Genomic DNA, 18,242 nt, shown 5'->3' on the forward strand with positions numbered 1-18,242 from the left:
TTCTGGGAATTTGGGGGCAGGAAAGAAGGGCTCCTGAGCTCGTGGGTGCCACTTTAAATAACTCAGCCTTCACTGTTGAGGACCTTCTCAGTCTGAGAACACCTGGAAACCAAGTGTGAGGTTGCCTACACCAGTGTGACTTCTCCCACAAACTCTCTTTTCCACCTGGACGCAGATCCGTGGATGCTCTGGGGCAAGGCTGAGCTTCAGTTTTCTCATCTGCAAAAAGAAAACACCCACCTCAAAGGATTGTTAGGAGTATGAAATGAGATAATAGCTGCGCGTTGTCAATTGCACAGCCCTATTTGTGCTGTTATCCTTTTCGACTGTTAGGTCTTTGAGGGCCGAGGACAACCTATGCAGCTCCATTCCCCCAAGTACCTGGCCCGCGTTAATCGCTCCATAAACACTTGTGGAATGAATGAAGGAAGCCTGCAGTTGCACGTGGGCCTCGGTCGGCGAGCGCCCAGGGCTCCGGACCATTAGGGCCAGCGCATCACCAGCACTTGTCTTTACTAACAGGTAGTAAACGCCTTTCCGGCTCTGCGCCGAATGGCAACTACAATTCAAGTGTTTCTCTCTAGGAGGACACCCGAGCTGGGGCTGCCCGGCCCTCAGCTCTACTCGGGGTCTCCCCGCCGCGGCTTCCGGGCCAGGTGCGGGGCGGCAGGGAGGGGCAGCGCCGCGCCGCACCGCAGCCGGGCCGGCCGGGAAGGTGCCGGCGGCGGGCGTGCGAGGAGGGGCCAGGGGGTGGGGAGGGCCGGGGCGGGGCCGGCGTCCTCGTCACTTGATAAAACGCCTGCGAGTCTCCAGAGAACAACGGGCTCATTCAGTGGTCAGGAGCTGCCCGCGAGGGGGAGCGGCCAGGCGGAGAGCGCGACTCGTCCCGGGGGTGGGGCCGGGCGAGGCGGCGAGAGGAGACCGAGGTGGCCGCGGCGGCAGCGGCGCGGCAGCCTCGAACCCAGCCCGGAGCGAAGGGCGGCCGCGCAGCTTCCCGCTCCCCTCCCGGTGCGCCGGCCCATGGCGGCCGCGGGGCGGCTGTGGCTGCTCTACCTGTCGGCGGGGCTCTTGCCGCGGCTCGGCGCCGCCTTCAACTTGGACACCCGCGAGGACAATGTGATCGAGAAAACCGGGGACTCCGGGAGCCTCTTCGGCTTCTCGCTGGCCATGCACTGGCAGCTGCAGCCCGAGGACAAGCGGCTGTGAGTTCCCCTATTCTGTCCACCCCATCGGGGCGCCGGCCCGCGAGCGAACCGGGGCGAGGGCGCGCCGCGTTCCCGCCGGCCGGCCCTGCCCCGCCCGGGACTCCGCCGGCCCCCGGGGGAAGCGGGGCCCGACGCCCCGCGCGCTCGCCTCCGGCCCCGCCCGGCGCCGCGCCTCCCCCCATTCAGCCCCGGAAGGAGGAGAACCCGGGGGCCGACCCCTGCGGACCGCGGCCCCGGTGCCAGGCGGGGCTGTCCTCGGCCCCGGGAGAGTTTACTTTTTTTTTTTTTTCAAACAAAGTGCTTTCCGGCGGTCCTTCCTTCTGGGCGTGTTTGCTGGGAACCCGGCAGGTGGCATGCTTTGCTGAGCTTCACGTGTGTGCTAGGCGGGGGTGACGTGGGGTGGAGGGTCGCTGTACGCTGCGGTGAGGTGACTGGGAGGGACGTTCAGGGAGATCCAGGCCTTTCCCAAACTCACAGAGAGCACCGTGGGCCCCCGCAGACTCGCGCGCCCCGCAGAAGTTGGAAAGCCACCTTTTATCACGTCCTGCGAGGCTTTTCCCGAAGGGCGGGTGCTCTAGTAGGAGAGACTTTTACATGCCTTTCCCCTTTTCAAAAAGATGGAACTAACCACGCACCTGTTCGCAGGCTAGATCAGCTGAGAAAACAAGACCCTCTTAGTGGTGTGGCCGACCCGTCGCCCAAGCCCCAAAGCGTCCGGCGCCACCCGAGACCCTCTGGGCCCCTGCACTGGGCAGGCCCTGCCGAGGGGTGAAAGCAAAATGTCCGATCTGGGCTGGTGCTTTGCAAACAAGGTTTGGAAGTGACAGCCCCGCAGCATGGCAGAGCGGTGCTCTTCCCTGGAGAAAGTGGAGACCAGACCGGCACTCTTAGCCTCTCCTTTTCTTTGGAGACAGTGTTTGGTTCCCACATGATCAAACTCTTTAGGCTGGAGAGGGTATTTAGGAGCTTAGTCGCCATAGTCGCTGTGGGCTACATTCTTGATCTGTGCTACCGAAAAATAAACTCACAAAAGGTTCCCCCTCCCCCCAGGCCTTTAGTTGAACTGAGGTCCTTCCAGGACCAACAGAGCGAAGAAAGCAAAGTGCAGCTACAGGAAAGAGCACTTTGTGTTTATGAGAGGGGAATGGGATTTTAGGGCTGGAGGAAACCTCTTGATTTCAGCAATTGAGAACTTTGGAATTGGTGAATGTTGCGGGTCCCTGAATCTTAAAGTCAGATTTTTCTGGTAACACCTGCTAGTGAAGCAAAGAAATTAGTTGGGGGTGGTCTGCAGGCCTGGCCTGCTGCTTCTACTCTGCTTTCTCTCAGTAGAAATAATTGTTATGCTGTACATTTGAAATGGAAGGTGGTTTCTGGTCACTCAGTGAATGGATGACATTTAGTGTCTCTGAATACTTGAGCATGTAGATGTGCATCTACCCATATGGAGAGTGAACTTGTTAGTGCAGAAATGATCGAGGGCCCGCAGAGGGAATACATTCTCCTTAGCATTCTCTGCGCCAGATGCCTACTGAAGCTGGTGGTTTCCTTGAAATACTTGTTCAAGCAAAGATTGTGAAGGGGAAGTACTGGGGCAAAAAAGTGTCTTGGGGGTGGAGATTTGCAAAACGTGACTTCAGCCAGGATCTCTGTTGTCACTATGGTTAGCCGCATGCTTGCTAAAACTTGTTCTCTCTGGTGGGCTTCTGTATTAGAGCTGCTGCAAGTAAGAAGCAGCCTGTGTTTGGGGTCTGATGCCTTCTAGAAATGCTCTTCTTAGGGACTGAAGGAGAGGAGCGGCCCACTCTAAGGGGGCTGTACCTTTCCTTAGAGCTCAGAGTGTGGCAGTAACCACACTCTAGGGGGCTGTGGTTTATGTCAAATGCTGCTCCCCGCCCCCCCGCGCCCCTCCCCTGCGACCCCCCCCACCATCGCTTCTTTTGGTAAAGTAGTCCAGCGGCACTGGCCCAACCAGGAGAACCAGCACACACAGGCCATATCCACATCAGTTGTAACCTTTGTCAGTAAAGGATGTGTGTGTAAATAACAGCCGGTGAGGCTGAGACCTCACAACTTCTGGGCCAGCTTCCTAAACTCTGTACTTGATGGAAAAGCTCAGTGGGAGTATTTCAGGGAACTGGTGAGAGAGACCTGAGCTCAACATTCCTTCTCGGCGTTTAGCAGCTGTTACTTTGAGCCTTAGTGTCTTTATCTGTAAAACGGAGATATTACTGCTTGATAGGGTTGTCGTGAGGCTTAAGAGATAACATGCAAAGTGCCTGATTCCTGCCTGGCATGGGTATTTGCTGACTACATGGTGATGCATTTAGAAGCAGTAACTGAATTCCTACTGTGTGCCCTTCCACAGGTGTTAAACATCCTGTGATTCTCACTCCGCCAAAGAGTAAAGTCGAAGGTTATTGTAGGCTGGGTAATTTAAACTTAGTCACATTTATGAAACCCATTTTCAAAGCAATTTAACTTTAATCCATCTTAGACTTATAACAAAAGTTAATTTCTTGAACAGGGGACTTTATTGAGGCAGGAGAAGTAAAATTTCAAAGATGTGTGGGCATAGCAGATGAATGCAGCATTATGGGAACAAACCATAGATTTTTGTGGGTTAAACTTTCTACGATGCCATTTAAATATTTAATAACATCTTAAACTCTACTTAACATCTTGTAACAGAATAATATTGTATCTGAGAGCCTTAAAACATTCTGGGTGTTTCTAAAACTTTGGGGACTGTAAAACTGAAATAGAGACTGTAAAACTTTCCTCGGCTGTGTATTAAAGAAGTTTCAGACTCCAAAAGGTTATTAGATGGTTGGTTGAGTTACTGAGGTCTGAGGACCTTGGAATCTTTCATTTCTCTTAGGTAGTTAAGGTTGAGTCACCCTGCCTAGGTAGAAAGTAGGGGGTGGTATCTGTGGGTATGTCCATCCTGTGAATCATCCCTCTTAGCTCTTCTGGGAAGAGATGGATCTGTGTATGACTGCAGGGCAGAATCTGGAAGGAAGAGATAAGTGATATCCTCAGGGAGCAATCCTGGGTCTAATCCAATTGCCATTTTCTTATTTTGGGGAACTTTCTGATCACTGCTGTCTTCCTAAGGCTCTCCAGGCCCACTGTCACTTCTGTTCTGACTCTTCAACTTTTGCTCTTGGTTTTTCTCAGACTTGTGATGCTCCCGCTCTTAAAATCGTGTTTACTGAACTAGAGATCATCTAGCCCAACTAGCTCCCTTTATAGATGAAGAAACTGAAGCTGAAAGTTAGGAAATGTCTGAAGTCTCATGAGTGCTTAAGCAGAATCTTAACAAAATCTGGATTTGAACTTGGTATTTCTGACTCATGCTCATTCCACCTCTAAAAGGAAAAGTCAGAAGTGTCTTTCAGACCTGGAGAAATTGGCCAGCATCTGAATTTTGGAAATGTGCTATGTGAGGTTGATTTATTAAATTGCTCCCCATGTGGGTCAGGCTGTCTATTTAAATATCTGTGCCTGGACTCTCTTCCTATTGACCCTTATTCCAGCTGGCCTTGGATCAGCTTCCGGGTCCTTCTTTGCCTGTCACTCCTTCTCCTTCTGAAAAAGCCCAGTGAGGGGTGACTGGAGCCAGCTCAGGATCAGAACTGTGTCCAGGATGTGTACTTAAGTACTTGCTTCCTTGCATTCATTCAGAGTGCCATGTGGCCCAGGGCCATCGTCCAGGGACTGTCTCGGTCACCTTGAGTCCTCAGAGTCAAGAAAGAGCCAAAATGGGCAGGGAGACTTGGAGGAGATCTTAGGACTCTGCAAGAAAGCAGAAATGGACAAGTTTAATTTGAACACAGGCTGGTGTGAGCCCATCCAAGTAATGACTTAGGGTCAAAAAAGAAAAGTATTTTTGTGGTATGAATAATATGTCGGGAAAGTCAGGTGAAATCCTCATGTAATAAAGTTTTACACTATTGTAAAGAAGCAAGTACTGTGTTCTTAGTTGTATAATTTTCTATTTTAGCATAACAGTAATATCAAGATTTAATTTAAGCTTTGTAACCAAATAGTACTGGAACTATGGTGCCTGGTTCCCCTAAGAACCTTGACTTAACATATTGCTATGGACAGAGTGGCAGGTGAATTATCTGGCACTTTCAAGATAGAAAGTGGAGACGTAATAGAAAATACTATCCTTTGCTTAAGTGACAGGGTCAGTTTTACCTGGAACCCTGGTTGGTTCCGAGTCAGCCCACCTTGAAGAACATAATCATGTTGTAAGAACCAGTTTAAATTTCTCCATGAAAGCCTTTTGAGCCCAACCCATACTACAGCACTTCTTCTTCTTTTGAAGGTCCGTATCCCTTCGTATCATGTTCTGATGGTTTTATGTTTAACGGTTATCTGCCATTTTCAGAGGATGATCTAATCTCCCCCAGCTGGATTATAGGTTATGTGAGGGCAGGGGTCTTAACGTTCATTTCTTTGCCTGATAGCACGTAGCATATGCCTTGCAAGTACAATGGAGTCATATCATACACTCAATTTAACTTGTGAAATCAATTTTTCCAGCTCAGGGTAGAGACGGAGAAATCCCTTTATTTAGCCCTGTGTCCTTCCCTGCTCACCGTAGGCATTGGTCTCTGCTGCCCCCAGGGAAAGAGAAGCTATGGTGGTAACGCAGACTCCACAAGACCTTAATTCTTGGTTTTTGAGTTTTCAGGGGCCCAGGTCCCAGCTGAGGGATTTTTATGAGTGATTTTTTTTTTCATGGGTGATTTTTTTTTTTTTTTTTTTGGCGGTATGCGGGCCTCTCACTGCTGTGGCCTCTCCCGTTGCGGAGCACAGGCTCCGGACGCGCAGGCTCAGCGGCCATGGCTCACGGGCCCAGCCGCTCCACAGCATGTGGGATCTTCCTGGACCGGGGCACGAACCTATGTCCCCTTCATCGGCAGGCGGACTCTCAACCACTGTGCCACCAGGGAAGCCCCATGGGTGATTTTTAATTACACTTGACTTTTGCCTTAAAGGCAGGCTTTAGAACTTAACCCCAGAAATACAGGCTGACCTGCACTGCAGTGCGTACTCAGGATCTGCTGGTTGTTAAAACGAGACTAGATAGAGAAGGATGGCCGTAGCTTAAGATTCTGGAAGCTACTTGACAAGGGTGTGGAGGGCAGATGGAAGTAAGAATGTGAGGGCACTTGTGAATTGATGGCTAAAGCTTTACTTATTCATGGTTAGTAAGGGAATCTTGGATACATGTAACTCTTAAGTGCAGTGGTGAGGAAGCTGCTCACCCCCTCCAGTGGGAGCTGTAGAATGGTGAACCGAGTGGATCACGTGTCTCAACCGAGAGCTAATGGCCTTTTGGGAGGGTGGTCAAGGTTGAGCCCTGCAGTAAAGGGCCCTGGGAGCTTTACTGCTCATCTTACCCTTGTGTTTTTGGGTACAAGTTTAGAATCAAATAACTATATTTGCAAGGAACCTTAGGGGTTCTCAAATCTGGCTGGTCGTCAAGGTAACTTGGGGAATCTCTTTATAAAAAATATAATTCTAGACTCAGTTCAGATCTATTGTACTAGTTTCCATAGATGTGATCTAAGAATCTGTTCATAAAGTTTTCTAAGATTGAGCTAGATGAGCTTTCCTTTTTCACACAGAAGGCAAAAATAGCTTAGTGGATAAGAGCAGACTCTAGAGCTAGAGTCTAGATCCCAACTAGAGTCTAGAGCTAGATGGGATCAAATCCTGCTCTGCCATTTACTAGTTGTGACAGTGTGCAGGATACCTATAATTCTGCTCCGCATTCCAGCGTGTAGGGGTTTTCCACATACACCGCCAAGCCATTCTCAGATACTAGTCAACTCAGTTCTGACACTCTGTACCTGGAGGTGGCATCAGATCCCACAGATTAAGGGTTCAGTCCTGCAAGACTGCCTCTCCCCCACTTCAGATGCCCATGTCAAGTCCAGGTTGTCACCTGTGCTGACGGACTGGCTATAAATTGGAGGTTCCCATGACCCCCTTCTTGGGTTTGATTAATTTGTTAGAGTGGCTCTCAGAACTCAGAGAAACATTTTATTTACTAGATTACCAGATTATTATAAAAAGATATAACTCAAGAACAGCCAGGTGGAAGAGATGCATAGGGCAACGTATGGGGAAAGTAGAGTTTCTGTGCTGTCTCCTAGCATGCGCCTCTCCCCAAATCTCCACGTGGTCACCAACCCCGAAGTTCTCCAAACTCCATCCTTTTGGGGTTTTATGGAGGCTTCGATACACAGGCACAGTTGATTAAATCATTAGCCATTGCTGATTGAACTCAACCTCCAGCCCTTCTTCCCTCCCCAGAGGTCGAGGTCGGGAAGGTGGGGCTGAAAGTTCCAACCCTCTAATCAAGTGCCCGGTTCTCCTGGCAACCAGCCCCCTCCCAGGTGCAGTCCCTTGGCCATCTCATTAACATAACAAAAGACATCTTTGTCACTCTCCTCACTTAGGAAATTCCAAGGGTTTTAGGAGCTCTGTGGCAGGAACAGTGGAAGGAAAACCAAATATATTATTATAAATCACAATACGTCATCTCTCTGGGTCTCTTTCCTCAGCTGTAAAGTGAGGATAATTGCACCTTAGACTAGTCCTGACTCAGAGTAATAAGCATTTTGTGTGTGTGTTAAATAAATGTGGAAACCAAGGCTGTGAGAGGTGAAGTGGCCATGACATGTTGGGCAAGTTGGTTCTCAGTCCACATCTTCCATGCTTCCCGGCCTGTGCAGTGTGTGCTTTCTCCTTTGGGGTTTGATTTGGGTAATGTTCAAGTGTCCATCCTCCCTTCGCATCCATCCTACAGCTACATGTTTGGAAAGTACACCTCAGAAGAACCACGCCTTGTGTCCTTTTGGTAGCTGCCACGCGGTAGATAAAACACCAGCAGGGTTTCAGTAAGCAGAGGAGATGAATGAGCAGACTGGTGCGGGGATGATGAAGTTCTGGACGGCAGGGACTTCGGGCCTAGGGTACCCACGGAGGGTGGATTGTGCAGTTACAGGGTGGAGTGATTCATACTGTCTGGTTTCCAGATCTTCTCAGACCTCTGTGACTTTGAAAGTCTCAGCTCCCCCCTTATTCCTGGTAGGCTGGGTAATGTGCACTCCAGCCAGGGCAGGGCTGATGACGATTTATTTTTCTTAGTCCTTTGGCATTAATGTATGGTAGGAAGGAGCTTGTGCAAAGCTGGATCTGATTTGTTGATGATGAAGCTGCCTAAAAAGTTGAAAGATGCACGGACAAAGTGTGAAGGTCATGTTCTAGCAGATTTTAGTTTGTCTGTTAAACTGGCATTTAGAATTGCATACAGAGATCTCTTGGAACTCAGTTGAGGCTAATTGTGAATTAGTTGTGAACTGGGACAGGTCAATTGGCTCTTCACCAGTGTAGGTCCTTATTAGCCTAGTAACAGGGTAGAATGATCACCATCTAAACCACTGCTGTCTGGTTTTTCCGTTTCGATAAACAGGGCAAGACAATTCTAAATCAGTTCACCTGATCCGTGGTTGGTGTGTTTGCAGAATGACACCTTCATAGGCCACAGTGTAGCAGCCCACCTTCCCCACACGGCCACAGTACTGGATTCCAGTGTTGGATACTGCTGTCACTTCATCTAATCCCAAATCAGCAAAAAGACTTTAGAAAACTTCAAGTCTCGAAAACCAATTAAATGGTAGAGATGACTGTTCCGAATTAAATTAGGAGGAATGGGGAAAGTGCCACAAAAGAAAGTGCAGAAGGCAAAAACAAGTGACATGGAGCCCTGGTTGTCTGCTCGCATGTTTATTTGCCAACCAGCTGGATATGTTTTACATGTCATACAATCCGAAGATTACTTTTTTTGAAAAGCCATTTCAGATATAAGAAAAACCCTTTAGAGAAATTGGCTATATACGTAGCCAATGGGAGTATAGAAATAAAAATAAGCTTTGGTATACTATGCAAGGGGCACATTGGTTAGTGATATGAAGAATAAACAAAGCACAGGGTAATGCCTATTTACCTGTGGTGTGTGCTTGCTTTGCTCGGTGATATCAGTGTTGCTACAGTTTCTTCATTTTGAAAAGGACATTCATTTGTACTGAAGTTATTTTAATCGTGTGTGTGTGTGTGTGTGTGTGTGTGAGAGAGAGAGAGAGAGAGAGAGAGAGAGGGAGGGATACACATGATAATAAATTGTTTCAGACCCAGAGCGTAGGATGTCACTGAACTGTAGGTCTCCTGAGCCAGTTAACCTTTTGTCTTTGCAGAACCAGAGTCCTTGTCTTCAGGGTTTACTGCCATTGATCAAGTGGTCAGTCTTCTGTGGTCCCGATAAAGCAACATGATATAAAGTTAACTAGAGGATCCCATTAGAGTGAGCATAGTGTAGGTGTGGAATGGTCGCTCCTTGGTGTGAATGGCCCATTCAGTAGCACTGCGAGTTTGAAGTTCTGTACTCCCTCTCTTTGCTGAGGAGAGTAAAAAAAATCTTTCCTGGGTCCCCTTCCCACTGATACCTCCGGTCAGGTGATGGCTGATCCCCCTCGTCCTGGCAGTGTAGTTTCATCTGTCCCTTGAGAACAAAGGTATTTTGAAGTAGTGAAATGGAAATGTTTAGAATTCTACAAGGCTCTGGAGAGATTGGAGATAGGTAGGAAAAGATATTTAAAATACCTGGAGTGAATGTGAGGTTGTTGAAAAACTATTGATTGGGCATATGGAATTCACCTTTGCTGGGACACAAATAAACCTAAGAGTTTTTAAAGAAGGAAAAGCTTAAAGAGGTTTAGATGTGCTCAAGTGGATATGCAGACATGATTCTAGGAAAATGGCTTTGCCACTGAGGCCTCATGGCTGCTACTGAGAGTAGGCCCACGGGCCAACTTAGGACAATACTCAGAAAAAGTTGAGATCTGGCTTTCAGATCTGCGTGATGAAGAGTCTCTGCACGAACCCACAAGTGTAAAAGGAGATGGCCCTGGACTCTGTTGGGCCTTCTAGTGGATCAAGGATAGGGTCCTGGGGAAGATCGAAGGAGAGACCCACTGAATTAGATGGTCCAGACCTTAAGGGAAGACTTTGGGGGCCAGCTGGAGAAGTGTTTTAATGCACAGCACGTGGTAAAGTCTTTTCACATTCCATATCAGACCAGCCAGTTTAGAAAGAAAAGTACTTTCTAAGCCGTGTATTCAGAAAGGGCCCAAGGCTGCTACAGAGATGAACTGAGAAAGGGTGTGGGAGTGTGGAGAAGCGTCCTGGGGACCCTCAGAGGATGATCCCCTCAGCTTAGCCACACCACCAACCAGAAGCCAACAGAGAAGGTTCTTCACTACATAGGATAAGAAATTGGTCTTTTGTAAGCTCGTTTATTTCTATGTATGTGCATATATGTTGTATATTTCAACCTAAAATATATAGGGATTTTTATCCTTACTTGAACATGAGGACCAAGTAAAAACTTGGAGGGGAGTATGCTGTGGACTAGCTAGAGAAACCATAACCAGCTTCTTCTTTTTCCCATATAAAAGTTGCTAATAAATACTCAGGCACCGTTCTAGGGCTAGAGATACAGCAGCAAACAAAATAGATAAAATTCCTACTTAGGTTCTGATGGAAGAGACAAAATAAATAGGGGTATTATGTTAGATGGTAATAGTGATACAGGGGAAAATGAAGTGGAGAGAGGCACCAAAGAGTGGGAGTGGGGTAGGGAGTGATTGGCCATCGGGCAGGGAAGACTTCACTGAGAAGGTGCAAGCCATGTCAATATTGGGGGGCAAGGTATCCCTGGTGGTGAGAACAGCAAGTGCAAAGGCCCTGAGGCAGAAGCATGCCTAGCATGTTCAGGAACAGCAAGGAAGCCTATAGTCTCCTTGGAGCCAAATTGTGTAGAGCCTTATAGGTCTTTGAAAGACTGGTTTTTACTCTCGAATGAGATGGAGAGCCATTGGAGGATTCTGAGAAGAGTATGACATATTCTGACTTAGATTTTAAATGGATTTCTCTAGCTGCTACATTACTGAGAATAGACTCAAGTATATAGATGTAGTGATCTTAATGAGGAGGGTCCTTTTAATAATAGGTAAGAGATGATAGTGGATAGTAGCAGTGACGATAGTGAGAAGTGGCTGGATTCTGGATATATTTTGAAAGTACAGTCAACAGGATTTCCTATGGACTAGACATAAGAGAGAGAAAAGCTGGAAGAGAAAACCGTTGTCATTCAATGGTTTAGGGTGGACTACAGAAGAAATGGATTTAGGGTGAAGAGCAGGAGTTTAATTTTGGAGATCCTAGGCTTGAGATGTCTAGACATGAAGTGGAGTTGTCGAAAAGGCAGTCGAAGAATATGAGTCTGAAGCTGAGGTGGAAAGGTTTGGATTGCAGATACACATAGTAGAGCCCCGGGCTTCTAGGTTGTATTTAGAATGGTGGGCTGAATGAATGCGTTCACCAAGCAAGTGAAGATAGAGACTAAGTACACAGTTGCAAGGCACTCCCCACGTAGAGGTTAGGGAGGTGGGGGGACCAGCACCAGGCACGGAGAGGGTTGGCCAGTAAGATGGGGAGCTAGGTGATGTGCTATCCTGGAAGCCACATGATGCAGGTGTTTCAGAGAGGGAGTGATCAATCAGTTGTGTCAGATGACGCTGAGAATTGATCCCTGGCCTAGCAGTATGGAGGCCATTGGTGACCTTATCAGAAGCCTTGTGGAGTGGAGTGGGAGCAATGCCTGGTTGGAGTGGGTTGGTGAGAGACTAGAAGAGGAATTGGAGGCAAAGAATAGGGACTCTGGGCTTCCCTGGTGGCACAGTGGTTAAGAATCCACCTGCCAATGCAGGGGACACGGGTTCGAGCCCTGGTCCAGGAAGATCCCACATGCCGCGGAGCAACTAAGCCCGTGCACCACAACTACTGAGGCTGCGCTCTAGAGTCTGCGAGCCACAACGACTGAGCCCACGTGCCACAACTACTGAAGCCCGTGCGCCTAGAGCCCGTGCTCCTCAACAAGAGAAGCCACCGCAGTGAGAAGCCCGCACGCCACAACAGAGTAGCCCCTGCTCGCCACAACTAGAGAAAGCCCGCGTGCAGCAATGAAGACCCAACGCAGCCAAAAATAAATAAATTAAATAAATAAATTTAAAAAGAATAGGGACTCTGAGTGTTGCTGAAGAGGGGAGCGGAGCAAGAGCTGGAGGGGAAACTGGGGTCAAGAGGGAATCTTCTTTTTTTTTTAAGAGGGGAGGAAGTGACAGTGAGCTGGTCTGCTGATGAGGATAATCCAGTAGAAAGGGAAACGTGAAGGCAGCAGTGGGGAGAATGGCCGGTGTGATGTCTGTGCGTAGGTGAGAGGGGGATACACCAGTGGAGAAGTTAGCCTGGTTACTGGAGCACAGGTAGCTCATCACACCACAGAATAAAGGGGCCCGGATGCAGGTCGGTGGGTAGTGATCTTGGTGGGAGACTGTGAGGTTTTTCTGGTTGCTTTTAATTTCTCAGTGAATAGTAATAGATCATTAACCCTAATTTACTCAGTACCTGCATAGAAGTTTGCCTTGTAGGGGTAAGAACTCCATTCTAGAGGCAAAGCAGTGTGGAGTTTGAATCCCAGCTGCTTCACATTCTGTTGACTTGACCTTGGGCGAGTTGCTTGTGCTCATCAGTAAAATGGACGCACTAATGATAAGTACCCCGTAGAGTTGTGAAGATGGAGTGTAGTGAGTGTGAAGCCCTTAGCGTCATGCCCATCACGTCCAGTAACACTAGCCTTGCCTGTTGTGGCTGCCTTAGAGTAAAATCGTACTATAATCCCCTCACGTGGGGGAGTTTTGTAGCTATCTTATCTTTACTGTCTGGCAGACAGCAGAGGTTACCCTTTGGGGGTCAGATCAAAGGTGAAGTTGCCCCCAGAGTCCGGGGGGAGGTTCACAGATAGATGGGAACTATCACATTGCCTTGAAGAGAGGAAGGGGAAATACGGGACTTGGAGGAAGGAAGAGAAGATGGAAACAAGGCAAAACCCTTTAAGGATTTCCAGTTTCTTATGCTATATTTGAGCTACAGAGAAGCACAGCTTCTTATTTTGTTAAATTCTTACAAGGCTCACTTTATGTGTTGGGTGGACGTTTCCCATGTAGGAGTATCTGCAGCTCTGGAATCTGGTTTTGTCTCAGACAGCACAGTATCCGTGTGTCCTGCAGGCTGGGTGGACATGGTGGGGGTGGGGCATTGGCAGGTGGGTGGGTACCGTGCTGGGTGAGAGTGAGCGGGCAACACACAGGGGTGCCGAGGCCCGGCTTCCTGTTCCCTGGCCCGACTGATTGTCTTGGTGATCAAGGTCAACGTATGCAGCATTTCACTGCGTGCATTGAGCAAAAATGATGTATGGCCTTGTTGAGTTGTCAGGGAGGTAGAAAACGAGACTAAGTGGCACTGTGGCTTCTAAAATGCTGGCAGTTTTCAGTCTCTTCTTTCAAGAAAAGTGTTATTGGCTAAAGAGGTAGCTTGAGGTAAATCTGAATCCAAAAGGATATAGAATATCTCTGCAGTTACGCAAGTGTGGCTCATCAGGACCTTGCCACCCTCACCCTGGGGTGTACCACAGATCCATTAGGGAACATCTTTCGGAGGTGGCATGGTGGTGTTATTAAAAAAAAAAAGTTATCTCAGTATAGTGCAGAATGAAATATGAGTAAGTTTTTAATATAAAACACAAGGCTTTAAAGACAGTTCAAGCTTTTGGCGGTCATCTTGGGCTATGCCCCCATACTTGTTCATCTCCCCTGTCAGTCAGGGCTTCTGAGAAAATGGTTGAACCACTGACCGGCGCAACCCTTTCTCTGCAGAGGGGTGACTGACACCCAGGAACGTCGAGCGACAGCTAGGTAGTAGCGGCGTGAGCCCTGGAACCCAGCTGCCCAATGCCCAGTTCACCAGGTGCTATGCCATACGCATCTACAGCTTGGTAGGCGATTCCTGTAATTGAACCTGTACCCTGTGGTCTTGCTCTTAATAGAACAGTATCTTACATTTTTAAATGTCTTTCCCCCATAATGGCCTGGTATAGCGATAGCAAATACACAGCCACTGTTGCCCTGTCCCCCTTGCCAACTGGGGGCACCCCAAATGACCGTAGCACTTCTTCCAGCTGAGTCTCAGAATTCTCCAGGTCAGCGTTAGTTAGCCTCTGCTGATGTATGTATAGGTGCTTGCACGTAAGACAGCATCTGTTTGCCCTCTTGGCCTGGCCAAATCCCCTGCATATGGAAGGCACTCTCTAAATGTCTCCCTGATGGATATTATTCCTGCTGGTTTGTGAGCTTCTTAAGAGCAAGGCTGATGGCTTGTCCATTTTTGGTTCCAATCTGATAGACAGAAATGGGTACCCAAAAGGCACTTGTTAAGCCCTTTGAGTTAATTTCCCCAATACACTGAAGGCTTGTAGAAAATAGGAAGTGGGATGACCATTTCTTTAGAATGATCCTTTACGCCCTGATATTAGTACTACTACTTATTTTTAAAAAAACTGTGGTGAAATACACATAAGATTTATCATCTTAACCATTTTAAAGTATACAGTTCAGTAGTGTTAAACACCCACATGGTTGTGAACACCCCTGTACTCCTTAAACTTCTTCTGGAGTGCCCTGAAATCAGGATGGCCCTATTTTTTTTTTTTTTTTTACATCTTTATTGGAGTATAATTGTTTTACAATGGTGTGTTAGTTTCTGCTTTATAACAAAGTGGATCAGTTATACATATGTTCCCATATCTCTTCCTCTTGCATCTCCCTCCCTCCCACCCTCCCTATCCCACCCCTTTAGGTGGTCACAAAGCACCGAGCTGATCTCCCTGTGCTATGCGGCTGCTTCCCACTAGCTATCTATTTTACGTTTGGTAGTGTATATATGTCCATGCCACTCTCTCACTTTGTCACAACTTACCCTTCAGGGTGACCCTATTATGAGGCCATAAAATATTGATAAACCAAACTTAAATACCTAAACATAGAATTGTGCTAAATCATATCATCTGATATGATATTCTAACATAGATTAGTGGCAATGGAATTAAAATTTTAACAAATTTATGATGTTAAAAATTCCATCTCCTCGATCAGCTCCGTGCTTTATGTCCCCCTAGAGGGGTGGGATAGGGAGGGTGGGAGGGAGATGCAAGAGGGAGGGGATATGGGGACATATGTATACATATAATGGATTCTCTTTGTTATACAGCAGAAACCAACACACCATTGTAAAGCAATTATACTCCAATAAAGATGTTAAAAAAAAAAATTCCAGTCTCCTAGCTTAGTATGTCTTTCCAATCTGGTAAAGGACGGCTCCTGGTTGATTTCAGTAGCTGTGCCCTTGACTCCATTTGTGGAACCCTAGGGCTCCTCATGCATATTCTTTGAGAAACCAAAGTAATTTGTTTTCAGTTTTTTGCTAAGTTATGAGGAAATGGCAACAGATTAAAAAAAAACCTGGCTGTTTCTTTCTTTTATCTTGCTACTCTTCCTACCTACCTCTTAGTAGCTTTGAAATGAAACCCATTTCAGTAGCTTTGAAATGAAACCTGCGTGCAGGTGCAGCTGAGGTTTGATGTGACAGTGGCACATTCATGGGTTGATGTTCAGGAGGAAGTGTGTGTTCGGGAACATCAGATTAGACTGACAGCTGTCCCTGTTGGTAAGGCCGGCTTTAGCTTGTCTTGCACATACTTTGTTCATACCACCCTCCCTACCCACCCACCCCCTGCTTTCTTTAGAGCCCTGTTAAAGTTGCTCCCAGGTATTCGATTATCGTTTTCCCCTGTTCATTGTCTCTTTGGATTTCTAATGACTAATTTCTGTATTGCCCAGAATCTGTTGAGTTTAATAGGCTTTCTTTGTTCTTATTGATGTTTTCATTATGAAATTTCTAGTAAGCTATTTGGGAGCTGTCAAAATAAAGCTTACTGGTGGTTCTGAATTGTGGGCCCTCTGAAGGCAAGAGGTTGGGACTGATTTATCTGTGTTTGCTTTAACGTGGAGCCTGACGTGCGTCATTCTTCACAAATAAAACAGAAACGTGCTTTAAAAGAAATCTGACCCCCACACATGCACAAAGAGTAGTCATATTACCCAATAATGCTTTTGTGGCTTGCTTTACTACCAAAACTACTTACCCCCTGCAGAAGTTAGGAAGGAACCCAGGGAATGATCTAGAAAGGTAGTCCGTCTCTCTCATGTTATAGATAAAGAACTGGAGGCCTAGGATTTGTTGTCAGTCATGCAGCCAGCTACTGGCAGAGCTGCGCCTCCACCCCTCCTTCCCCTAGTGTCCAGAGCTCTCTCCACACTTGAGCCCCTCCCTGTCTTCGACCTCCACTGCCCACCCTTGCAGGGATCAATCTAGCCAATGTGTCTGTTTTTATAAAATGTCACCGGAAGCTTAAGCAGATCTGTTCAAGTTCCACCAAGTTTCTCTAAAAATCTGTACTCATCAAAAAGAGTTGCTGGGCTTCCCTGGTGGAGCAGTGGTTAAGAATCCGCCTGCCAATGCAGGGGACACGGGTTCGAGCCCTGGCCCGGGGAGATCCCACATGCCGCGGAGCAGCTAAGCCCATGCATCACAACTACTGAGCCTGCGCTCTAGAGCCCGCGAACCACAGCTACTGAAGCCCGCATGCCTAGAAGCCTGTCCTCTACAAGAGAAGCCACCGCAATGAGAAGCCCGCGCACCTCAGCGAAGAGTAGTCCCCGCTCACCACAACTAGAGAAAGCCCGTGCGCAGCAATGAAGACCCAATGCAGCCAAAAAATAAATAAATTAATTAAAAAAAAAAAATTGCCATCCTGAGTTTCTGAGATAACCGTTTCTCCATGAGGAACCGGGCCTGGGATTGCGGTTGAGCATGCAGAAGCGGTTGTGTGTTCCCCATGGGGAATCCCTACCCCCTCTGTTTCTTTCTTTTTTTTTTTTTTTTGCGGTACGCGGGCCTCTCACTGCTGTGGCCTCTCCCGTTGCGGAGCGCGGGCTCAGCGGCCATGGCTCACGGGCCCAGCCGCTCTGCGGCATGTGGGATCTTCCCGGACTAGGGCACGAACCCGTGTCCCCTGCATCGGCAGGCGGACTCTCAACCACTGCGCCACCAGGAAAGCCCCCCCCGCTCTGTTTCTGAACAAGCCACCCAGGCTCCCTCCATACCTCTCATTCATGCTTTAGATTAGATGTAAGGTGAGGTACTGCCTCAGGCAGTGACTCACTCCCGCTCTTCCCTGTGGCAGGTGGCTGCTGCGGGCTGGGTTGGACAGTGTCCACAGCATCTAAGACAAAGGCATTTATTGAACCCTGCAGCTATTTATCAAAGGTACTTACCGCACTTAAACCCTGCAATGCTCCTGAACTGGGCACATTCATTCCCTTCTAAAGGAAGATGTGAGGGGTGAGCATTTTGTGTTGTTTCTCCATAGCTGAGATGTTCCCCTGAATGCTGTCAGTTTCGTGGACTTTTATAGCCAAGTGACAGTTCCTCTTTCTAATGTCATTGCATTTTATTCTGCATCTCACTTGACTGTGGTGGAAAGTTTGTCCACCCTCTCAGCTGGTTGGATTTCCTCTCTTCACTATGTGTGTGTGTGTGTGTGTGTGTGTATAAAAAAATTTTTTTGGAAGAGTAAAAAGGAGTAGCTTTATTAGTTTGCCAGGCAAAGGGGGACACAGCGGGCTCCAGCCTTGAAAAACTATGTGTCCCTCCTCAGTATATTTCAGCCTCTGTCCATTACAATACATTTGCACTTGATTGTAACGCCCAGATGGCCGGCCAGCACAGTTCCTGGTACACAGTAGGTACGGGTTTATGTGCCTCTTTATTGGTGTGCGTCACACCTCTGGAATGGGCTGTGAAACTCAGTCTCTAACTCTTGCCTGCCTGCAGCTGCCTACGGAAAGCACGTGTGAGCTTGTCCTATGCAGTTATGAGGTTTGCCTTTTCATGATTTCTGGGCACTGATTTTTTTTTTTAACATCTTTATTGGAGTAT

General features: G+C 47.7%; 1 protein-coding gene across 5 annotated transcripts in view; it reads left to right on the forward strand.

Moving 5' to 3' along the window:
• Window positions 1-1,017: 1,017 nt before the first annotated feature.
• The window catches only part of ITGA6 (integrin subunit alpha 6), a gene marked incomplete at both ends in the record, with an annotated part of 76,294 nt that continues 59,069 nt past the window's right edge, over window positions 1,018-18,242 (forward strand). For 4 of the 5 annotated variants that reach the window (XM_079710614.1, XM_079710615.1, XM_079710616.1 and 1 more), the window contains one exon: window positions 1,021-1,202. In XM_079710614.1, the coding sequence (XP_079566740.1) occupies window positions 1,021-1,202 (182 nt within the window). Of the gene's footprint in view, window positions 1,203-18,242 lie in introns of all 5 variants that reach the window. The other variant, XM_079710619.1, reaches the window with a different exon arrangement.

The sequence above is a fragment of the Hyperoodon ampullatus genome, assembly GCF_949752795.1.
Source record: "Hyperoodon ampullatus genome assembly, chromosome: 8".
Taxonomy (NCBI): Eukaryota; Metazoa; Chordata; class Mammalia; order Artiodactyla; family Ziphiidae; genus Hyperoodon; species Hyperoodon ampullatus.